This window comes from Zeugodacus cucurbitae, chromosome 3 (assembly GCF_028554725.1).
Source record: "Zeugodacus cucurbitae isolate PBARC_wt_2022May chromosome 3, idZeuCucr1.2, whole genome shotgun sequence".
Lineage (NCBI taxonomy): Eukaryota > Metazoa > Arthropoda > Insecta > Diptera > Tephritidae > Zeugodacus > Zeugodacus cucurbitae.
The window spans coordinates 17,447,681-17,471,243 of record NC_071668.1 but is presented as its reverse complement, the minus strand read 5'-3'; the positions used below and the strand labels follow the sequence as shown (position 1 = coordinate 17,471,243).

General features: G+C 35.9%; 1 protein-coding gene across 2 annotated transcripts in view; it reads right to left on the bottom strand.

Moving 5' to 3' along the window:
* The window catches only part of LOC105215047 (uncharacterized), a 158,948-nt gene that overhangs the window by 119,823 nt on the left and 15,562 nt on the right, over positions 1–23,563 (bottom strand). The window contains exon 1 of one of the 2 annotated variants that reach the window (XM_054227636.1): positions 8,030–8,505. The exons of the other annotated variant lie outside the window; for it this stretch is intronic. Within the exon in view, the coding sequence (XP_054083611.1) occupies positions 8,030–8,093 (64 nt within the window). The 5' untranslated portion in view covers positions 8,094–8,505. Of the gene's footprint in view, positions 1–8,029; positions 8,506–23,563 lie in introns of those variants that run through there. 2 annotated transcript variants of the gene reach the window in all.

Sequence of the window (23,563 nt, the reverse complement as noted above, 5' to 3'; positions counted from 1 at the left end):
AAACTATGGAACTTATAACTCCAGATTGTGATAGAACTAAAGAATCTGTCCAACACTTTATGCCTATAATTCTCATTTCCAAATCCTTGAAATTATCACTAAAATAGTGTCTAAAGAATAACCTTTGAAGAGGTGTAGCTTGGCACTCAGCTTGATCGTTAGGTTAGTTACGTGTAATCCACTGTCGGCCCTTTTTCTAAATTGTTGTTGTTGAAACGGTATACAGTTTACGATTGATTGGGTTAATACGCAGATCTCTGACATGAATGAAGATCTAGCCAATTCGCTACGTTCGCCGAAGGTGTGGCTTCCAAGTTGTTTGAACCTCAATCTGGCAAAAGCTGGACATTGGAAGAGGAAATGCTTAGATGATTCCACCTCGCCTGCCTCGAAACAGCTTTGGCAACATGCATCTACCAGGTTCCCAAATCTCAACGCATGCCTGCCTATTGGAGAATGTCGAGTAAGCACACCAATGATCGTGCCGAGATGGATTTTAATAAGACAAATCACTTCAAAGGACCTTTTACGCTCCACAGCGGCCCAAAACGACCTCGCACAGGTGCTGGTTGTTGACCAACTCTTGGCGAGTTTATGCGATGTCTGCATGTCCAGCGCTCTTGCGCAAGTGGACCATGGGCTACCAATTCGCTCCCATTCCGACGTCAGTGTTGCTTGGGTACTCTCTCTTGCAAGCTGGTCCTCTTTACAGTTACCAACGAATCCGTGGTGACCGGATACCCACACGAGTCGGATAACAAAATAGCTGAGATCTAAGCAACGGTATACAACATCAACCAAATAATTTTAAGAAATTCGGCCGAGTTGACAGTCCTTGGCCGGATTAAAATTTGTATCCGCTCTGTTTAAGGAGACACGATTCTCATGGGAATAGTTCCGAAAGGGTCTTCGTATATGCCTACTTGTGGCTTCAGTCAATGATAAAGAAATGTTTTCATCGTTCTGCTGCCTCTTCTCCTTGAGTTTTCTCTCTTTAAACTGCTGTGTGTCAATATATTAATCTAAATACAGTACCTGCTACATATGCTTCTCTAACCTAACCAGAACTGATTTGTCACTGCTGCATTGTCTCTTATTGAACATGTCAAAGCAAATAAATACTCTCTCTTCATGTTATCACTAATCCTTTCCTCTCTGCTGACCTTTTTTTCTTATTTCGCAAAATATAGTATTTGTCCTAATAACTACCATAAGCCGTAGAAACAAATCCACTAGATCCCCAAAAAGCACGTGGCCTATGCAAAATCTGCTTTGTACGAGTATGTGCGAATTTGTGTGTATTTGAGTAGCAAAAATTTATGGATGATTTTCCTTCCTAATCCATAAAGGTTAATTTGAAAAGAAAATAAAATGGCAACAGTAGGCAAAATCCCTTAATGATTTGTAAGCCATTATTTGTTACCTTTTTCAGCTTTGCTCCACATATACACAAGTACACACATATAAACAGTTATGTACTTGTATATAGAAAATGGTATTTAATATATGTATTTTCATACAAATCTATTACACGCATGATTTCGATGTAATTTGCTACCGACACAGGTCATTTCACTGTAGCAAATTACACATCAAATGCATAGCATAGCATACATACAGGCGCAAGGACCCAACACAACCTCCAACCTACAACCCACCGAACTTAAAGACCTCAACGACCTAACGACGGCCTTTGTTTGCGCCACGCCAACACACATTTACTTGCAAAAATACAAATTCTGTCGTAGCCACACCTGCTGGCCAACAACAATCCACCTCCAACATATACATTCAGTTGATAGTATCCATGTGTGTGTGCTTGTGTATTGGTGTGTTGAAAAGTAATCACCGCGATGGCGTGAATGAATTAAAAATCAATGAAGAATTTGAAAAAAAAAACGAAAACTGCGCTGCTGACAAAACTTTAATTAACTGACAAATGTGTGGGGGGAAGAACGGTCGACAGCTGCAAGTGGGGCGTCTAAATGGCGACAGGATTAACAAATGTTCGTTAAGTGGGCGAAATTTATTAGTAAATGAAAGAAATTCGAAGGTGGAAAATTACCTTAATGAATACAATGTTTGTTAGCGTGTGAAATGTGGAGGAGAATGTGCTAAATCTTTATATTTGTTGCTGGGATAAACTTAAGCTTTAAATTCACAAATGGTCAAACTAATATAGCAAGTTATTGAATAGCTGTAGGAAGGAAAGAAAATGTATGAATAATAAATATAAGTTTAAGTGATTTCAGTAGTCGGTATGTTCTTCTAATCGAATTTACTAATCCTAATTATACTCTCTTTTAAAATTGAGTGAGAAGTATGCCTATTGAAACTAAATTAAATGTGAGCACGGCACATTGATCTATATTTTAAAAGGTTTTAATATGCAAAAGGAAATTAATCCTTTTTCATTTTGTTCTACACATTATCTCTACAAGCTGATTCATCAAAGTATATAAATAAATGGGTTTTCAAAAGGGACGCTACAAAAGTTGACCGATAGAGACAGCAAACGACGTCAATTTTTTGTTCCGCTCTTTTGACATTTCTCTTCAGTAAAGTTTACCATTTCATCATGGAAAGATATACGATACAACAACAAGTCGAAATTATTAAAAATTACTACCGAAATTCGTAGCCACTGGTCTCAATTTTAAGAGCGCTACGTCCAATTTCTGAAGAGGCCCATTTCTGGCTGAAAGGCTTCGGCAATAAGCAAAATATGCGTTATTGGTCAGGCAGAAATCTGCACGTACTCCATGACTCACCATTGCATTCCAACAAATTACAGTTTGGTGCGGTTTATGGGCCGGAGGCATCATTGGGCCGTACTTCTTCCGTTATACTCAATACCGGCACGTTACTGTGAATGGGAATCGGTGCCGAATGACCGGATATTTTTGGCCCGAATTGGATGGACTTGGAGAATATGTAGTTCCAGCAGGACGGTGCCATAAGCCACACAGCGACTGTCACAATCGAATCATTGAAAACCAAGTTTGCTGAACGTGTTGTCTCACGAAATGGCCCAATTGATTTTCCGCCTTGGTCGTGTGATTTGACTATGGTCTATGCTAATAAGGCAGCGACGATTGATGAACCTCGTACGAATATCGAACGTGAAATTGCAGCAGTATCGGTCGATTTATGCTTGAAAACCATGGAAAATTTTCAGCGTCTGAGCTTCTGCAAACGTGCCCATGGTAGCCATGAAATATATATGTTGCCTAGTAGTAGAGTACGACTCACCAACCTAAACTTATGCCTGGGTTCACTGATTACTGTTTAATTCGAAATCTCTCCCGCTTATGCCTTTCCTGTGAAGATTTTAAATCGTTTTCGGAATATAAATTCTGTCCATTGAGAACTTAGATCGTTTTGAGGGTTCGAAACTAAAATCATAGAAATCTATACAATTCATAATGCTCACTGCTGTTAGAAAAAGATTTTGGAAACTCCCAGAATGAACGCTTTCAAAAGACTGATGAATTTTATGATATAGAGGTGCGTTCAAAAAATTACGGGAATTTTCGTTTTTTTCGAATGAAATATGTACTCATTCTCTGATTTAAATAATTTTAAATGTTCCCATTATTTATTAACACACCTTGTACAATATTTTGTCAAATATTCAATAGGAAATAGATAAAATATTTACCACAATTTCTTATTTTGGTTGGAGTCGATCTTCAGACTCTTTATCTAGTCGCGAAATATTTATTTTATTCAATGAAATTTAATTCAGCTTTTTGAGGCTTAAAAATATTGTCTCTCATTCCTCACGTCCGCTTTTTTCAATTACTAATCGTTTAACTTTTTCAACTTTACATTTTCTTCATTTCATTGTGTGATTCTCTCACACCCAGCATGTCAATCATTTGGTCATTCATATGTTATTGCTGTGCGCAATTTAAAATCTATAAAATTCTGCACACACACGTCTGGTTCGTTTCATTTGTTTAACTGTTTGTCATTTTGAGTTTTCACTTACAGTTACACACACTCCCAGTGATATTGGCGTGTTTGTGAAGCGCACGTTATTATTTAATCCCTTTGTGGCTTACAACAACAACAACAGCAAATATCAATACCACCGCCAATATACTCGCTATTGAATGCGGCTGTAGCGGAAAGTTTGTAATAAAAAAATGAAATAATCAAAATGGCGAAAAGCAAATTGAAAAGTGCTCGTAAAAATTGCGATCACGTTCATACCAATCAAGCCAACACAATGAACTTGCCGTGTGCGCAATATGAACTCAACAACCATCACCATCAATTGTATGTGTGTATGTATATATGTATGTATGTGGGCCAATCACATATACACATGCATCTACAAGCATATTTGTGTATAAAATGTTAAAAAGATTAGAAAAACAGCGAAAAAATGCAAATAAATGGGGGAAAAACTTGCCGACGCAAATGCCAAATGGCCGGGCAGGTGTTGAGCCTGACACGACAAATAAATGGCTCGTATGGCGTGCAATTTTTCAATTGTCAGTCAGTCTCACAACCACTTTTACACATGCCTGGCACATTTTTTTTCTAGCGTCGCTTTTTACATTTTCTATTTTTGACACAACGGTGTTTCAAGTGTTGCTTGAAATTTGAATTTGAATTCGATTGCGAATAAATTGTTTTAATAAAACTTTTCAGCTGAGACTTACGACCGACTGCCTTGTGCAGACAGTTTAGAAATGGAAATTTGTGCAATCAGTGAAATTAGCATTTTTTTGTTGAAGTCTGTTAATTTCGTATTTTTTTTGTTTCTTTTTGTTGGTAGAGAATTTTTAATGTCTGCTAAATTATCAAATTTGAAGTGGCTTTCGTTTCTATTAGCTGTCTAGTGGACCTGTGTGAAGAAGACATAATGGTATTAAGATGTAGAGGAGTAATTGCTAACAAAATTACCGACTTCATAGTTCTTTGAGTGCCATTAGACTAAAATAGTAACAAATATTTTCTAATGATAACGTAAATTCAGATTCTTATTAGATCATCAATATTTCTCCTCAGCATTTACCATTATAAAAATGATGATGATAATAAACCATTTTAAAACATATTAATGAAATCTTTTGTCAACTCTACGTCAATTTCCAGAAGTGTTACAAAATTTGTAGAAATGGATTTTATATATAAGAAGTTCAATGGGCCTAATCATTGCATCCGTGGCGAATTCGATTTCGATACGACAAAGATTTTCGATTGAAAATGTTCATGCAATCATGGATTCCGTCGATAAACTGCTTTACCTCAAACTGTTCAACGACCTTTAGCGGCAAATGCTTTTTGCTTTGTTCAAAAAAAAAATTAAAACTGACCTTTAACTATTGTAAAATGTCTTCCAAAAAATTATTTAATTCGCCTGAGGTTCTTTGAGAAAATTCTTTTGCTATTTCGAGGGGCAACTTTATTTCGCTTTTAAACATCTTTAATTTATTTTGTTTAGTATATTTTTGTATCTTGGCTCTAAAATATCCATTTAGAACATAATTTAGACCGTCATCAGTAATTATTTACATAAAAACTTCCAAATTTTTTATTTATTTTAGATTTCGGCAACTCATTCACCAACGGTTAGATTTCGACCAAAATTTTCGATTTTGCGGATTCCATGATTTCGTAAATAGCGACATCTATTAGCAGCGGAATGTATTTTTTCGCGTCGGTAAGTGAGTTCAATGTGATCGTAAATTTTATTTTCGATACGGTTTCAATGATTCCGACGTAAAATTTTTCGATAGAATCGAACCATTTTTCGATCGAAATCCGGATTCAATGATTAGGCCCAATATAGGTACGTATGTATATATCGTACGCTAATTACGAGTTGCTTTTCATCTTTAAGTATTTAATACAAAAAGACATTATAAACAGAGACTGCTGTTAATATACTTTGGCCTCAAAATCAAAATTAATATTTCTTGAAACTTTATTGTATATCTCAAAATAAGTTCCATACGCTCCTAATAAGAAAGTTATCATAATTTAGCAATTTAACCACTGTTTGTTCTTAATTTATCAGACAATAATTCAATTAACTAATGGCACAATTGGTGTTTAATTGACAATCAATTAATAAGATATATAAATTCAAAAAAATGTGGAGTGAATTATATTTTGATTTTACTGTAGTAATCGATAGAAAAATTAATATATTACTCATTATATTCACGCTGAACTTTTTAGAACCTAAATCAAACATTAATTTTTTAAACCAAATTGAGTTTGTGTGAACACCAAACAAGTTGACGCAATTTATTTCTTAATTGCCTAGCTATTTGGCTTCATGTAGGTATTTTAAAGTATCTGCTGCTTCTTTTTTATGAAAAATTGTAGTAAATCTGATGACATGTGTAATTTTGATGCAATTAAAGACAATTAATTGTTTCTGAAATGTTGAAAATCAATTACTAGATTCACCAGTTAGTTAGCGAGTGTATTTCGCGAATTGAACTGTTCATGGCAACTAGCATATGTTTGTAGAGTGTTGTCATATTTTTAGCAAGTGGCCTATAAAAACCGGAAATATAGTAGAGCTTAACCAAAATGAGAAAATATTATACATATTTCATGAGAGAACGACAGATGTTGTAGCCAAATGTCATATGTATATAGAATAGATATTTATTTAGAAGCATTGAATACTAATGCTTTTGTACCAACTTTATCGATCCGATTCAAATTGTATCAACGATCGGTAGGTGTTAAAGGGTATGAGATGGTTAAGGATGCTGGTTATGGTTAGAAACTAGTCAGTTGGTCAATTTTAAGAGCATTCGCAGATTTTCAGTTACCACGCGGATATTTTTTGGAGAATTTTTGGAATAGTGGAAAAAACGTATATTCATAAAAATACAACAGAAAACAGGGAACAACCAAATTGCTTTATTAATTGCTGGACTTTACATAAAATATTGCAAATTAACAATTACAATTTGCTATCTTATTATAAAAAGTATATATGTATCAATTAACAGCAATTCAAAGAACTATGTAGTAGATTTATGACAGGCGGAGATGACTGACTATATTGATATAACTAACTAAAACCTTAAATAATAGCTATTACATGCATAGGTTGTATAATACTACAATGAATAGTTATGAATATCAGTTAGTTATCGCCAATATTTGGATTCCATTAGTTTTCGGCAAATTAAGTAGATTTGTATGTATGTATATAAATACAATTATTGGCACAATGACGAAAAATCACTTGATTATCCACAGCATATTCCAGTAAAAACCCATTATTTGATAGATAAATGAGGAAATAATGACGCCAATGCGATAAAATTAAAGTATTTCATTAAGCATTACTCACTATGTCCCTGCTTATTTATCATTATCAATATTTAATAATAATTTTTTTATCATTATCGCGATAGTATACTTGAATAGTTTAATGGATTTCCCAAACACTTGGCTGTTAACGCAGCAGCACGCCCCAATTGCGGCATATGTTATCTTTATGGCACAGCTTTCAGCAGATAATAGCCATAAATCAGAAATTTCGAAAATATTGCAATGTAATTACGGTACAGTTAGTAATAATTTCACCATTTTACCATGCAACTAATTAACTTTCGCTTAATGATTTCGAATTTATGGGCTGCAATCAGCAAGCGACTGCATAAATGTGCAATTAACTGTTTTATCGAGTGGCAAACAAAAAAAAAACAATATTTTAACAACATTTCATATTTATGAGATTTTATTTCAACAGGTCGCACACCAGTTGTGACCCATTTAAGGCAGACACACACGCGCACATATATGTATAATATACAGACAGCGCATAACTTGACACCTCATCAGACTGATGGCGCTTCTCATGACTTCAAGTGTGCTCAGCCGAGCACAATGAGGTCCTTAGGCAAGACAACGCTGACTACTTTTAAGTTTTTCCCTTTTCTACTTTTATTTTATTTTCGAAATAAAGAAATCACAGTTCACACACACACACACACACGGATGTAACATATGTATGTAAGGATGTATGTATGTTTGTACTTACCATTCAACAGCTGCTGCCTCATTACGGCTAAGTTGGCGGCGATAAGCGTGTTGCATATTGTCATACACAGTTGATGATGTGTGCACAAAAACTGCCATATGTTAGCAAGTTCGATGCAATGTGGAATGAAAATTTTTATGCCAACATTGAATATCAAAACCAACCCACCAACAACAACAAGAACAATAGCAACAGTTAATTGCGTTTCGTAGAGACAATGCAGATAGTCAACAAGTTTCTCAAAGCAAGCAATATGTGTGTGAGCGTTTCCTTTGCTGACGGCTTGACGGACTATCTCAAGCGTTGTTACCGTTATTGAATGCTGCGTGCAGAGTTACTGATTACTTTCACTTGACTGAGGATTTTTTTATTTAATACTACTACTATATGTTAGGATACTTGCACCTATTTAACCGCTCAACTCGAACGTTTAGTCTGCGCTCACCAGGTTGAACTGATGCAAAGCATCAGGTTGTGGTCGCAATGAAGCTGTTTTAGCACTAGCACACGACAGGCCAACACGAGCGCATACGACGAGTTGACGAAGCAAAACGACAAGTGCACGCTTTGGTGGTAGGATAGCGGTAAAGTTGTTGTGATTCGTTGGCTGTGTGTATTCGGGTGGGAGGCAGCTACGAAAATGTTGAGCGTAGGCGGTGCAGAACGCGCAGACGCCGCAAAGTAGTGAGTGATAGACTAGCTATTGTGTCAAATATGGCGGTGGGACACCCACTAGTGTATAATATAAATGTATATGTAGTTGAAAAGCTTTAAACAGCTGTTTGCTTTGGTAAGCTTTGTGCGAAAGCTTAAAGCAGATAGCAACAGGAGGCATTTCATTAGTATATATAATAGTATAACAGCTAGGTAGTTTAATTTAAGATGTATATTTATAATAGTTTGGAAAGCTCGTTAACTATTCGTCTTCAAAAGCTTTCGTAAAAGCTTTTAAGCTCACAAATGTAGCTTTAAAGTTTCGGCTTTGAGCTTTTTGTGGCGAATGAGGTAAGCTTCCAGGCCACTGCGAATTTATTTTCATAAGTGTGTTAAGTATATATGTGTGGTAGAATTGTCATCATAATTCGTCGCTATGGTGAAATCAACAATGACGTATTAGTACTATAATAAAAGGGTTAGTGATATTAATTTATGTTTGGTTATAGTCCCGAATAATCTGTAACATCAAAATTATCTTCGATATGCTACTAATTGGTACAGAAAATTTTTTCTAGCAAAAACCTTTCTGAAAAGTTTACATTTCTAAAAGCCTCAAAGCGTTTTATTAAGCTGGACTTTTAGAATGAGCTAGATCTGTTTAAGTGCATCAGTCTATAACTATTTAATTATTATGAAAAATACTATTTAGATATTTAAAAGTTAATCAGGAAGTGATCCAGCCGTTGGAGGATGGAGTCATATCTAGAAGCTCACGTATGTGAGGAAAGTTTTTGACGATCATTCATTTGGGAGTCGCCAGAAACGATACTTTTGCATGTGGCTCAAGCAGCTCACGACTTCCGGTCTTAGACCAAGTATCTACTGGGTAGCCAACAAACATCCGTTTGAAGGCGACCTAAAGTGAGAAGCCGAATCCCGCTAATGCGGTTGTGCATAATTTTTGGGACCCACTACATAAAATCAAATTACCAATGAAAAGCAACAGCATCGGATGAGAGACCCCAATTTTCAAAACTCTACAAGTCTCCCATCATTCCCATCCTACTTTATGGTGTAGAAGCGTGGACCATGTCAACATCCGATGAGGCACTAGGAGTATTCGAGAGAAAGGTTTTGCTGATTTATGGTCCCTTACACATTGGCAACGGCGAATACCGCAGACGATGGAACGATGAGCTGTATGTGTTATTCGACGACATTGACATAGTCCAGCGAATAAAAAGACAGAGGCTACGCTGGCTAGGACATGTTGTTCGAATGGACGAAAGTGCTCCAGCTCTGAAAGTATTCGATGCAGTACCCGCTGGTGGAAGCCGAGGAAGAGGGAGACCACCACTGCGGTGGAAGGACCAGGTGGAGAGGGACCTGGCTTCGCTTGGTATAACCAATTGGCGTCAAACTGCCAAAAAGAGAAATGAGTGGCGCGCTGTTGTGAACTCTTTAATAACTGCGTAAGCGGTGTCTACGCCTGTTAAGAAGAAGAAGATCGAGCTTTGAAGATATTGCGATCTCATTTCATATATTTAGCGCATCATTTCTCTTTGAATTGTCTGAAGAGTCAATCACGCTACTAACATGAACCAGCAACCTCAGAGAAAGTATATATAACCATTTCCTATAACATATTCCAAGTTTGAGAAAATGTTCGAGGTTAAGAAGATTCGGTTGTAAATTTCTACCATAGAAAATAAAAGATTCCAAAATATGTAAGAGATTCCCTCGATTTCAATTATTACATTCGAGTGATTATAATTATGATAACTGTTCAGATACAGTTGGTAAATACCACAACGGTGGTAAATATTATAACGGTGTTAAACGCATATACCGACTCGAATAGGTCTTTTTCCTCTAACATGTAGTTATAAACAAATATAGATCTATACACACAACTATAGTACCACCACTTTCATAATAATCTCTCTTTATGTTCTCTCTTTTTAGGCGCTAATACCTACTTGTATTCCTGAATTGTTGCCATTTACTGTACCAAACATTATCCGGCTTGCCTTCAAATAACGTATACGTCAGGCAATTGAGGTGAGTATATCGTATGTCAGTGAAATTTGTCCGTTACGCTCTCGCTTAATTTTACTGCTCAAATTGTCTGCAGCAAAGCGCTACTTTCACTGCTCGCGCCATACGTTCACACGCAGACCAGGCGCCCACTCTGCGCCACCCCTATACTTGCATTTTCATGTTTTGGTCTGTATGTATAACGGCACTTTCGCTTTTAACCACTTTACTTATGCCTTTCAGTTTCGTTCGTTTCGCTCTTTTGGCCAAAAATGTTGCCAAAACTCTCTCTCGCCACTCACTTCACTTTCACACGTTCATATGTATATGAATATATAACAGCCTACATATGACTTGTGCTGCTTGTTTTGTACTTTTTTTCTTTTCTTTTGTGTTCTTTTTCCACTTCTTTTACCGTGCGTAAATGGCCGCCAACATTGTGCCGCTTGGTAGCTAAAAATAGCTGCCACATCCATTATATTTCATTGAGACGCAAATTGCTTTGTGTGCTCGCTGAAAGTTGATCTGCCGCTGGCTTAGCTTATGCGCGGGATTTTTTGATGAAAATCATTACACTTGTTCCTTGATTCACAAAACAAAAAGGAAAACAAACTTTTATGCACGGTGAGTTGAGAGTTGCTTCATATGCCACGGGGCGTATACGTAATATTAATATTCAGTATACCTGTATATCAGCAAGTAAATACTTGCATATGTTTGACGCAGGAAACTTCCATAGTATTTTGCCAACCAAGTTTGCCCGTCTCTGTCGATTTCTTTTGTTCGACTCGCTAATCTGTAAAGCTTTGCGGCTCTGGGCTAGATATTCTAAATAGTTCTAACAGTTCCAAATTATTATTTATACACATATACGGAATAAAACCCGCCGGAAGTTTCAAGTTCATTATATATTAGTATATGGGGACAAGAGAACATAATACGAGCTGCAGAGCTAAACAGAGTAGGTACAATCTGCTATAAGAGTGTACAGCTGCTGGCGTATTGGCTCCCATGTCACTGTTGACAGTCATTACTTTGAAGTTGTAGATAATTTCGTATACCTAGGCACCAGCATCAACACCAATAACAATGTCAGCCTTGAAATCCAACGCAGAATCACTCTTGCCAACAGGTGCTACTATGGGCTGAGTAGGCAATTGAAAAATAAAGTCCTCGCTCGACGAACAAACACAAACTCTACAAGTCGTCCCCCCGTCGTCATTCCCGTCCTGCTTTAAGCGTGCAGAAGCGTGGACGATTTCAATATCCATTTTCGAGAGAAAGGTTTTGCGGAAGAATTACGCCAAGATTGGCGCCAAACTGCCAAAAGGAGAGATGTGTGGATACTGTTGTGGACTCGGCTATAACCGCGTAATCCGTGTCTACGCCAGTCAAGAAGAACATATGGGGACAAGAAAAAGTTTTCACCCAATATTTTCGGTCAAAAATTAACCAAAGAGGGCCTCATGGTCGAAATAAGTTATGCCCCGAATACGACTAACGTTGAGTGAAAAGTGCAGTACCTGCAATGCCGTTTTATTATGATATTTTCCAATTTTTACACGGCATCACACAACATCCTCTTTACAGTAAATCTTAATGCTTCTGACGTTTCTTTGTAGGCACTATTAAATTTGTACTCACTCCTAGTAATGTGAGTACTCTGAAAAGCGCTTTAGAGATATTTATGTGCTATATAATTTTTCGATGATCTGTTACTACGCCGGCATATGTTTTTAATAAAATCTGGATATTTCTTTTATGTCCAAATACTTAGATAAGGTTAGGTTAGTATGTAGGTAGATCTCCAGTAAGCACACCAATGATCGCGCCGATATGTCCTTACTAAGAGGAAGCAGTTCAAAGCTCCATAGCGGGGCAAAACGACTTTGCTACTGCACAAGTGCTGGTTGTCTGTATGTTCGATTCCACAGTGACCGAGTACCCACACGTGTCGCATAGCAAAAGAGCTATAAGCTATTGATACAGATCTAAGACACTCCTTAACTAGCCTAGAGTGTACTCTAATCGTTTTCAATGCTAGTATAGCCGCTCTGCTGTCGCAGTGAATACACACCTCTCTAAAGGAAACCACCATATGGAGCAGTGTGTCCACTGCTACTCCAAATACTTTAGCTCTAAAAAAATATGCATTTCCTTCGGAAATATCTTTAAATAGGGGTCATATTAATGGGAATTATCATAAAATCAAATTAACATTTTGCATTATCCATATATCCTTTGTATTCTCCTGAGTATTCGCTTACCCTTTGATGCCTTCATTATTTTCTTGGTTAATACATTATCTATCAGAATAATAATAATAGTTTTATAACGTTCTTTTCGAGCCTTTTAATGAATTTTTTTTTGGAATGTGAATATAAACTAACGGGTGATTTTTTTGAGGTTAGGATTTTCATGCATTAGTATTTGACAGATCACGTGGGATTTCAGACATGGTGTCAAAGAGAAAGATGCTCAGTATGCTTTGACATTTCATCATGAATAGACTTACTAACGAGCAACGCTTGCAAATCATTGAATTTTATTACCAAAATCAGTGTTCGGTTCGAAATGTGTTTCGCGCTTTACGTCCGATTTATGGTCTACATAATCGACCAAGTGAGCAAACAATTAATGCGATTGTGACCAAGTTTCGCACTCAGTTTACTTTATTGGACATTAAACCAACCACACGAATGCGTACAGTGCGTACAGAAGAGAATATTGCGTCTGTTTCTGAGAGTGTGGCTGAAGACCGTGAAATGTCGATTCGTCGCCGTTCGCAGCAATTGGGTTTGTGTTATTCGACCACATGGAAGATTTTACGCAAAGATCTTGGTGTAAAACCGTATAAAATACAGCTCGTGCAAGAACTGAAGCCGAACGATCTGCCACAACGTCGAATTTTCAGTGAATGGGCCCTAGAAAAGTTGGCAGAAAATCCGCTTTTTTATCGACAAATTTTGTTCAGCGATGAGGCTCATTTCTGGTTGAATGGCTACGTAAATAAGCAAAATTGCCGCATTTGGGGTGAAGAGCAACCAGAAGCCGTTCAAGAACTGCCCATGCATCCCGAAAAATGCACTGTTTGGTGTGGTTTGTACGCTGGTGGAATCATTGGACCGTATTTTTTCAAAGATGCTGTTGGACGCAACGTTACGGTGAATGGCGATCGCTATCGTTCGATGCTAACAAACTTTTTGTTGCCAAAAATGGAAGAACTGAACTTGGTTGACATGTGGTTTCAACAAGATGGCGCTACATGCCACACAGCTCGCGATTCTATGGCCATTTTGAGGGAAAACTTCGGAGAACAATTCATCTCAAGAAATGGACCCGTAAGTTGGCCACCAAGATCATGCGATTTAACGCCTTTAGACTATTTTTTGTGGGGCTACGTCAAGTCTAAAGTCTACAGAAATAAGCCAGCAACTATTCCAGCTTTGGAAGACAACATTTCCGAAGAAATTCGGGCTATTCCGGCCGAAATGCTCGAAAAAGTTGCCCAAAATTGGACTTTCCGAATGGACCACCTAAGACGCAGCCGCGGTCAACATTTAAATGAAATTATCTTCAAAAAGTAAATGTCATGAACCAATCTAACGTTTCAAATAAAGAACCGATGAGATTTTGCAAATTTTATGCGTTTTTTTTTTTAAAAAAGTTATCAAGCTCTTAAAAAATCACCCTAGAGGTCATTAAAGATTCTTGATACGTCTGGACAACATCTCTAGTTAAAGAAAATTTAAATTTTTTCTATTCTATTTTCACCAATTATATTTACTCCGTGTTCTATAAATTTCAACCCAAAAGCAAATACTTTCCTTCAAAAATCCTATAGTATGAGTGAACTCTCTTCAACACTTTCTTAACTGCGTATATTTTATAAATTTTAGAGAGCTAAGTAAATGTTCTTTCGAGTCAATGTGTTAATTCAAAGCTGTAGGAGATAAACTTGGCGACGCAGTTTGTGGTTAGACGGTTCCCATAAACCGAACTTCCGTCTGTATGTTTACAGTATGAGAGGAATTAGAGTTTCCTTAGTAGAAAGTGAATGCCGATTCGGAAAATATTATCGCTCGAGGTTAGGATATTATTTGAAGTCTGAGTTATTAATCATCTCTACTCTTAATCTTTTGATCATTTGTTTAAGGATGATTTTTTTTTCCAAAACTGAATTCAATTCTTCGAATAAGACCGCGATACAACAAACAAACTGCTTTAGTAACTCCTGGGTTATATAGTCTGTGGTAAAGATATTTTTAATGTCATTATGATTAGGAGCCAAAGAGTCTTAGGTGTTCTACCTTGCAACTCTGTTATAAATAGACTAAAGTATTAGAAGTAGTAATAACAGTTAATTCGGGTGCTTAAAACCGATAGTCGTCGTAAGAAGACCTTGTCTTAAAGGTGGGTATTATAGACCATTGAAGAATATTTAAATGATTTTCAGCTTTATTTTAAATTACTTAACAATTACTTTGCAATTACATTGTAATTATGCGCTTCGACCAAGTTACGTTCACATTAATTGTACCATTTTTCCTGTAGGTCTACATACAAATCTACATAATAACTTCAATATTTGCCAACAACTTATATGCAAGCACACACACATATTGCTGCATAAATTTACACATTATTAGTGTGCGAGGCATTAAGTTGTCCGTCCCGTCCATTGTTAGCTAATGATTCGCAGCGTACGCATTCGTTTTGTGGCTTAGCATTTATAATGTAATAACAGCCCACAACGACAGCCGCCAAAGCTGTAGCCGCAGTCAATCTCAATAACACTAACAATGGCGGCAACCTCAATATCAAAGTCAACAATCCATCAGCCACGGCGTGCGTTGGCATGAATGTTATTAATTTTTAAATGTCACAGGCAAATTCCCATCAAGTATTTGGGTAAATATACGCAACGACGACGGAAGTAATTTTATACGCGTTGCTGAAACGGACTGCTTGTGCGGGGGCTAAGCGGGCTTTTGAGGCGCTTGATTGCCTTTTCACTTTTGATTTGCAAATATTTTTACTTATTCATGATCTACTTTCCCAGCAACTATGCAATTTCTTTACTTTAAAACGATTTTTATTTTCTTTTGGCCATTTTGTGTGGCGTCTAAATGTGCTCAATCCCACTAAGTGGCGTTTAACTGTATATATGTCTATGTATTGATATCCATATACATACATACATAAGTGCGTATTTATTTGAAGGCATTTCATTTTTTCTTTTTGTTTTTTTTTCTCATATTCCAAGTGCTTGTGTGTATTTGTGAAGTTAGCAATCATTACCAGCGGAAACATTTATTTGTGTAAAATGGTGTGACCGCTCGTTGTCAAATGGTTTTTGATTAATATTATGGGCGCATGCGATTGACGTCAGCATGTCCGAAAATTCGAAAAATTATGAAATGAGGGAGAAATAAAGTTGTTGAAAGAAGACGGTAAGGCAAGTGAGCAATAAACATCAATAAGGCAATTATTTTCAGTAGGTTTAAAGCAAAAAGAGCTTAACTCGTTTTTAGTAATCTCAAAACAAACTCTAATAGAACGATTTCTTCATCTGATTAGATATTTAAACTCTCCCAATACTTTAATAAGCCCTACATTTCTCTTTTTATACTCTCGCAACAAGAGTTGCTAAAGAGAGTATTATAGTTTTGTTCACATAACGGTTGGTTGTAAGTCCTAAAACTAAACGAGTTAGATATATGGTTATATAAATCACAAATCAGAATGACTAGTAAAGTTCAAATCCGGATGTATGTCTGTCTGTCCGTCCGTTCGTGCAAGCAGTAACTTGAGTAAAAATTGAGATATTTCTTGGCGCCATAAGAAGGTTAAGTTCGAAGACGGGCGTAATCGGAAAACTGCCACGCCCACAAAATGGCAATAACCGAAAACATGCAAAGAGCTATAACTAAGCCATAAATTGAGCTCTTGAAGATCACAATATGAAGGAGCAAATGTGTATGAATTTTGTTGAGGAAATGGGCGTGGACCCGCCTCTACTAAGTTTTTTGTACATATCTCGTAAACTACTAAAGCTATTTCAAGGAAACTTTCTGGAGTCGTTTTTTTAGACACTACATTATACACTCCAAAAATGGAGGAAATCGGATTATAACCACGCCCACTTTCCATACAAAGGTTATGTTGTAAAGTACTAAAAATGTTTTAATTCAGTAAGGAAAAACACTAGATAACTTGAATTTTATTATAAAGAAGTTACGGAAGAGCTGCACTCAAATTAGTATAAAAAATTTTAAATGGGCGTGGCTCCCCCCACTTATGGGTCAAAAACCATATCTCCGAAACTATTCGACCAATATCAATGAAATTTGGTTTGTGTTAGTTCCCTTGCATCCCAATGATATGTTGTGAAAATAGGCCCAATCAGTTCATAACCACGCCTACTTCCTATATACCAGAACTTTGAAGTCAATCTGAATCGGTTACTTAACGACGTATAACGTAAGCACTAGTGAACATATCGGAACACAACTTTGCAAAAGTGCTGCACTTATAGAGTGGCATCGTTCTTCTAAAAATCGTCGAAATCGGTCCATAAGTTTTCAAGACCTTATATATCGAATATTTGGACATTAGTGCTTCTAACATTTTTTTGACCGAAAATATAGTTAAGTCTTTCAGATATTTTGAAGAAAGTCAGAGGGAATATGTTTCTTCTAACAATATGTCTGCGTGCCAAAAATGAGTGAAATAGGGGCATTACTTTCCTATCTCCCATATAACTATTAATAGGGTTTCCAACTTTCAATGGACTTTATACAATATATATGGCGAATATGTGGGTCAAATTGTGCGTTATATTAATGAAATTACATGTGAGAGTATAAAATGTTCGGTCGCACCCGAGCTTAGCCTTACTTGTTTCTTTTAATAAGCCTCAATAACTTCAAAACTTCTTTGCGTTCTGTATTTGTGTGCTTTTGAGTGTCTCATATAACTAGAGCACGCATTCTAAATTATACATTTTTTTTAATATCTTTTTCATTAAAACTTTCTCGCTATTTGCTGTATGAGAAATGTGATTTCATTGCACAACAAGAAAGTGTCATTTTTCTATTGTCATCATCGCACTTTTACACATGACTGTAATAACGACAAGCATGTACACAATAAATAATGGTAGTGTGTGTGCTTAGAGAGCAAAAACTCATTTAAACTTTTCCGTAGAACACAAGCAGTTAGCGCAACAATGTGCATACCTTTTATAGCTTTAGACATTTTCAAATGAGCACATTACTTTTTTGCATAGAAATTTATGCATTAGATGTTTGTATGTATTTTTATACCAAGATGGGATTATATATATGTATGTATGCTTACATTTAATTAAAAAAAAGTCTTTTTTTTTGCTGATAGAAAGGAATGACTTTAAAAATATCAAACTTCGGTCTTTATATAGAGTTTTCAAGGCCTTTGATATAGGTCCCTAGAAAATTAAGATTATTTTTATTCAATGTAGATATTTTAATACTATTAGTTATGGAAACTTTATATATACATACTTTAAGCTCAATAAATTCTGCTATCTGCAGTTTTTCAGTGATAGCATTCCAAGAACAATATAAGATATTCAATAGCAAATGCAATAAAAGTTCACGTTTTAAAATATAACAAGTAAGCAAGGACTAAATTCGGATGGGACCGAACATTTTCTACTCTAGCAATTTATTTATTTAATTTTATTAAGATAACACACAACTTGACCCATATATTCGGTACAAAGTCCACTAGAATAACGAAAATCAATATAAATTGGATATTAGGGACTCGACCGATTTCAACTATTTTTGCCACCACATTATATCCTAGATTAAGCGTTCACTAAATTTTGCTAAGATATCCATGTTATATATAATACATATATAAATACATATAGTTTAAGAATCATATTATTAGGTATATAAGAGTTAAGGGAAGTATTTATACTATTTTTAGTAAATGCAAGCAGGTGCAATTCGAAGACCATTTTCACTCATTTCCGTCACAAAGCTACACTATATCCCAAATGATACGTTCACTTTATTTTACTAAGATATCTCACATATTAAACGATATATACGGTATAAAGTCCACCGGTCCAACTGGAAAACAGTATATATGGTATATAGGGCTAGATGAAGGATTGGCCAGATTTTGTCCATCTTCGGTACTGGACACAGTAAACATCCTCTGTGAAATTTTTTAGAATATCTGAGAGATTTACCTATATTTTCGGTAAAAAAAAATGGGTCACAAGCAATGATGTCCTCATTTTCGGTATCTGGGGTTTTGAAAGTTTATGGTCCTATTTCAGCGATTTTTAGATGGGCGATGCTACATTATAAATGACGTCCTTGTTCCGATACCTTCACTGGTACTTAATTTATACATTGTAAAGTAAACGAATCATATGGACCTAAAAATTGTGGTATAAGGAAAATAGGCGTGCTTGTGAACCGATTTCGCTAATTTACAAACTGTAGTATAAGGATGCCAAAATAATGATACGAACCCAATTTAACATGAAGGCTTTTAAGGTTTCTGGAGGGGGGGTAGACGTGGTTATAATCGAATTTCCTTCATTTTTAGACCTTGAAAAGGTATAATCCGATTTCGACAATTTTTAAATAAGCAATGCCATACCTCCAATGTAACCTTAGTAGAAAATTTTATACCGATATCTTTATTTCTGTTTGATTAATATATTGCAAAAGAAACGAATGAGAAGGGATTTGATATTGTGTTCACTTATTGTGGTCACTCAGTAATAAGGAAGCTTAAAACCGAATTAAAAAAATAGGTTTGGGTGAAAAGCTGCTTCTTCGCTATGCTGTCTTTCAAGCTTGATACTATTGATTATATAATCTCTGTTACCATACCTCGTAATCCAATTTCTTACTAAATGGAAATGGAAAAAAGGAAAAAAGTTCAAAACGTTAGAAAAATCAATCTCTGCTTGCTGCTCAGCAGAAATTGCAAAAACAGCGGGTTACACCAGTACATGAATAAAAAAACTTATCATAAAATTAATTTTTTTCTAACACTTAACACTTTTTCTTTTCATTTCCAGCTTTACGGAAACACCACACAAATCACCAACAACAGCAACCAGCATTATGTGTTTAAACCCTCAAAACCGCCGACATGACATCAAAAACTTTTCAACACAACACCGCAACGTCAACGCAACAACATCACAACTCAGTACTCGAAACGCCAGCGCTGAAGGGAAACGACGGCAAGGCGTTGTGACAGATGATTAACGTATAAAATGCGATCGTATAACGATGAATGCCGACTCACGTAATGCAAACGCAATTTTTCAAACAATAACGACGAAAAAGCGAGAAAAAAAAACAAAAACAGCAACAACAACTGACGACATATATTACTTCTGCCGCAGCGCCACAAACAGCAACAACATTAGCAACAGCGTCAGTGCGCACCTCCTTCGTGGAGACACACACACACAGAGACATTTGAAGAAAGCACAGCGTTTGGCGTGCAAAACTTTTAAGGACATTTCAGTATGGTGCCACAGCAACGGTGCCAGACATTCTATGCGAGATTTTGATGCAACACACACACACATACGTGAGTATATATGAGAGCACGTGTACATCGGTGTATGCGTGGGACGACAAACATACAGATGACAGCGGAAACGCATTGGTATGTACAGTTATTTATACTCCTATATATATATTTTCCATATCCTATATGAATCTAAAACAATTGAATATGTGTCTGCATAGATCAACACATATATATATGTATGCATGTATGTGTTAGTACTCATTTTCCTGTTGACGTCACATCCTTACGCTCCTTACAAAAAAAAAATACAACACTTTAAGGACAAGATGCTGTCAGCGGCATTTATTTAATGGCAACTTGTTGTTGCTGTTACTGTTATTACACTACTGTCACTCTTTCTCAAGCACATTTGTTTGTGGCAGCATCATATTTGTTGCATTTCTTTTATTTTTAAAACAAATGACTACAAGAAACGTGCTTGGCAACATATGAAACACATTGTCCTCGTCTTATTCTTCTTTTTCTTCTTCTTCTTATTTACATAAGTGCGTGTATATTTATTCATATGCGTATGCTTAGCGCGAGTGCCAATGCGAGTGCGAGTAATTAGCATAAAAGCTGCTGCTGGCGCTTGATAATAGCTACAAGGACGTCTGTCTTGTATTGCTGTATGTGAAATACCACACACACTTACCTCTGTTGATATTCACTCAACGCTTAACTTAGAAACACAATTGTCAGCTGCCTCAATATGGTTTGGTTTCACTTAAGATAACACGAGGTGGCAACATTGTTCGGCAAACACGTTATTGTTTGGGAAAAAATGAAATGAAAGACTTATTTAGAAGGGTTCTAACTCGGCCGTTTCATGCCAGGCAAGCTTTCAAAAACTTCTCGTGCTTTTTACCGCATCTAAATTTTCTGAAGACTTTTCAGATTTAAAAATGTACAGGCTAGGCAGCAGTGTTGTCAGATATGCTATATTTTGAATTTTCATAAGCGAGTTGAGAGCTTTTCATAGAATTTAAAACAGAAGACAGCTTATTCTCTTGTTAGATCTTGACATTTTCTCCTTCAATCATCAGTTTTTCGAATAAGCGCTGCTTTCGACTAAGTTGGCATTATGTTTTTATTAAGACTCACACAAACACAACACGTGCCTTGGCAATTAGCTTTCCATAACACTTTTCTAAAGTCTGTTTTTAATTTTCCAAAAATATTCAATTTAGAGAATAAGGTTCCGTATATTTTTATAAAAAAGTATACGCTTATCAATGTGTTTAAGTCAACAAAGCTGAGTTAGAGAACAATGAAGATCCCTTTGATATTATCTTTATCATTACCTTTTTCGACATAGACCATGTCTTTTGATGAAGGTAGTAGTTAAAGATGAGCATTTTCTCACCGAAATGCAGTATCTGATATTAAGTTTCCTTCTCTTTCTGTCAGTACTTCAGCTTAGATGGCAAACAACAGAAATTTAATTTCCTTTAAAGAAAGTACTCGATCGAATGTTTCAAAGTTCTTTATATTTTCAGCTATATTTTAAGATTTTTTTACAAAGATATCGAAAAATAACGAAGTTATGTACTGTAGGTAGGTGCCAAAAAAAGGTTCCCCAACTACTGACATTATTCCGGCCGAATGAGTTGCTGAAACACCACAATTCAAAAAAGTTATTAAAATTTAAGGTATTTCCTATAAATTACCTCTGTACGATTTTTGAAAAATATCAAAAGTTAACAAAATGACGTAGTGTAGATCTATAATTTTTTAGATAAAAAAATGTTTGTTTGTTTCGTCGAAAAAAGACCTTCTTTCGTAATTTTTTTTTAGAAAAACTTATTGCTGTAGGTTTATTTTACTTATTATTATATGAAAGTACAACATTTGAAGGATACTTAAAAAAAGTTTTATCGAAAAATAGCGAGGAATAACGGATTTATCGTCGATCTCTGCAGGCACCTCGAAAAGAAGTTGTTGTGCGGTGACCAGCCTACAGCATCACTGGATCATCCGAAACCAAAAAATCAAAATGCTTTCTTTAGTTTATTAGTTTATCTTTTAATTGACGTCGAGTTTTTTTTAATTTTTCAATTTTTAAATTTTTGGTACCATTTTCAAGCCAAAATGACGATTTTAGACGAAAAAATCGAGCTATTCGAAGTCCTTCGAGAGCTATGTATATGTTTGTTCAAAATTTTAAAATTTCAAAACGATCGATGCAGTAGTTTTTTCTGTAGGCTGGTCACCGACTTTAAAAATGACATATTTGAGAAAATCGAATCAAAGTTTTGTACACTCAGCGCAGGTAGTTGGAGGTACCGTTATTCAACCTGCTGTAACTTCGTTAGTTTTTCTCCGAATGACCTAAAACTTTGACACAATATTCTTGTGATGTTAATGGTTCAGAAAAAAATAAAATGAAAAAATATCCCTCTATTGGTGATCGATTCTTATTAAGGGAGTACCACTGTTCAAATATCTGTGACTTATAGCGTTTTCTTTTCTAAAAAAAATTAACATTTATTCTGCCCTGTACTCGGATTTTCAAATTGTGAGTGAGAGTTGACCAGCATAATAGGAAGACATTTTTTTGTTCTTTTATCATGCAAAAAATGGAACACATTCAAAGAGGTTCTGCAGCATTTGTATAATGTTGAAATATAAAGAGGCAGCATTTTCATCGAGAAAAGAAAACGCTATTAGTTAAACTGTGCCCATAATGGACCTATAATTAGTGCAACAGTGTATTGCATGAAAAAGGTAAAACTAAAATTCTTCCTATCCCTATCATGGATCTATCTCATTATCATATTTTTTATTCGGTAATATTTTATCGCGAAAAAAGGACAAACTTTTTTTTTTTTTTTTTTTGTTTTTTATTTTGCCATTGTAACTAGTTAATATAATACAAACTAACGAACAATTTGTTTTGCTTATTGTTTCATATAAATAAATAAAAGTTAAGGATTCTGTGCTTGTATATAGTGGAGAGTCTGGCTACTGCATGAGGTGGTGCGGCTTTTTGCGTTTTAGTCTTTCTTTCCATTCGCTTGGAGCGACAAGAGCAGAGGCTTCAGTGTTCACATGATGTGAAAGTCTTTCCATGTGAGATTTGGCATATTTATGGATTGCTACGGCAATTGAATCAATTCCGAGATCGCGTTCAAGGTCATGGCTGCGAATGTACCATGGTGCATTGACGGCGCATCTTAGGACTTTGTTTTGAAATCGTTGGATTTGTGCAACTGTGTTGGGACTTGAGCAGCCCCAAAGTTG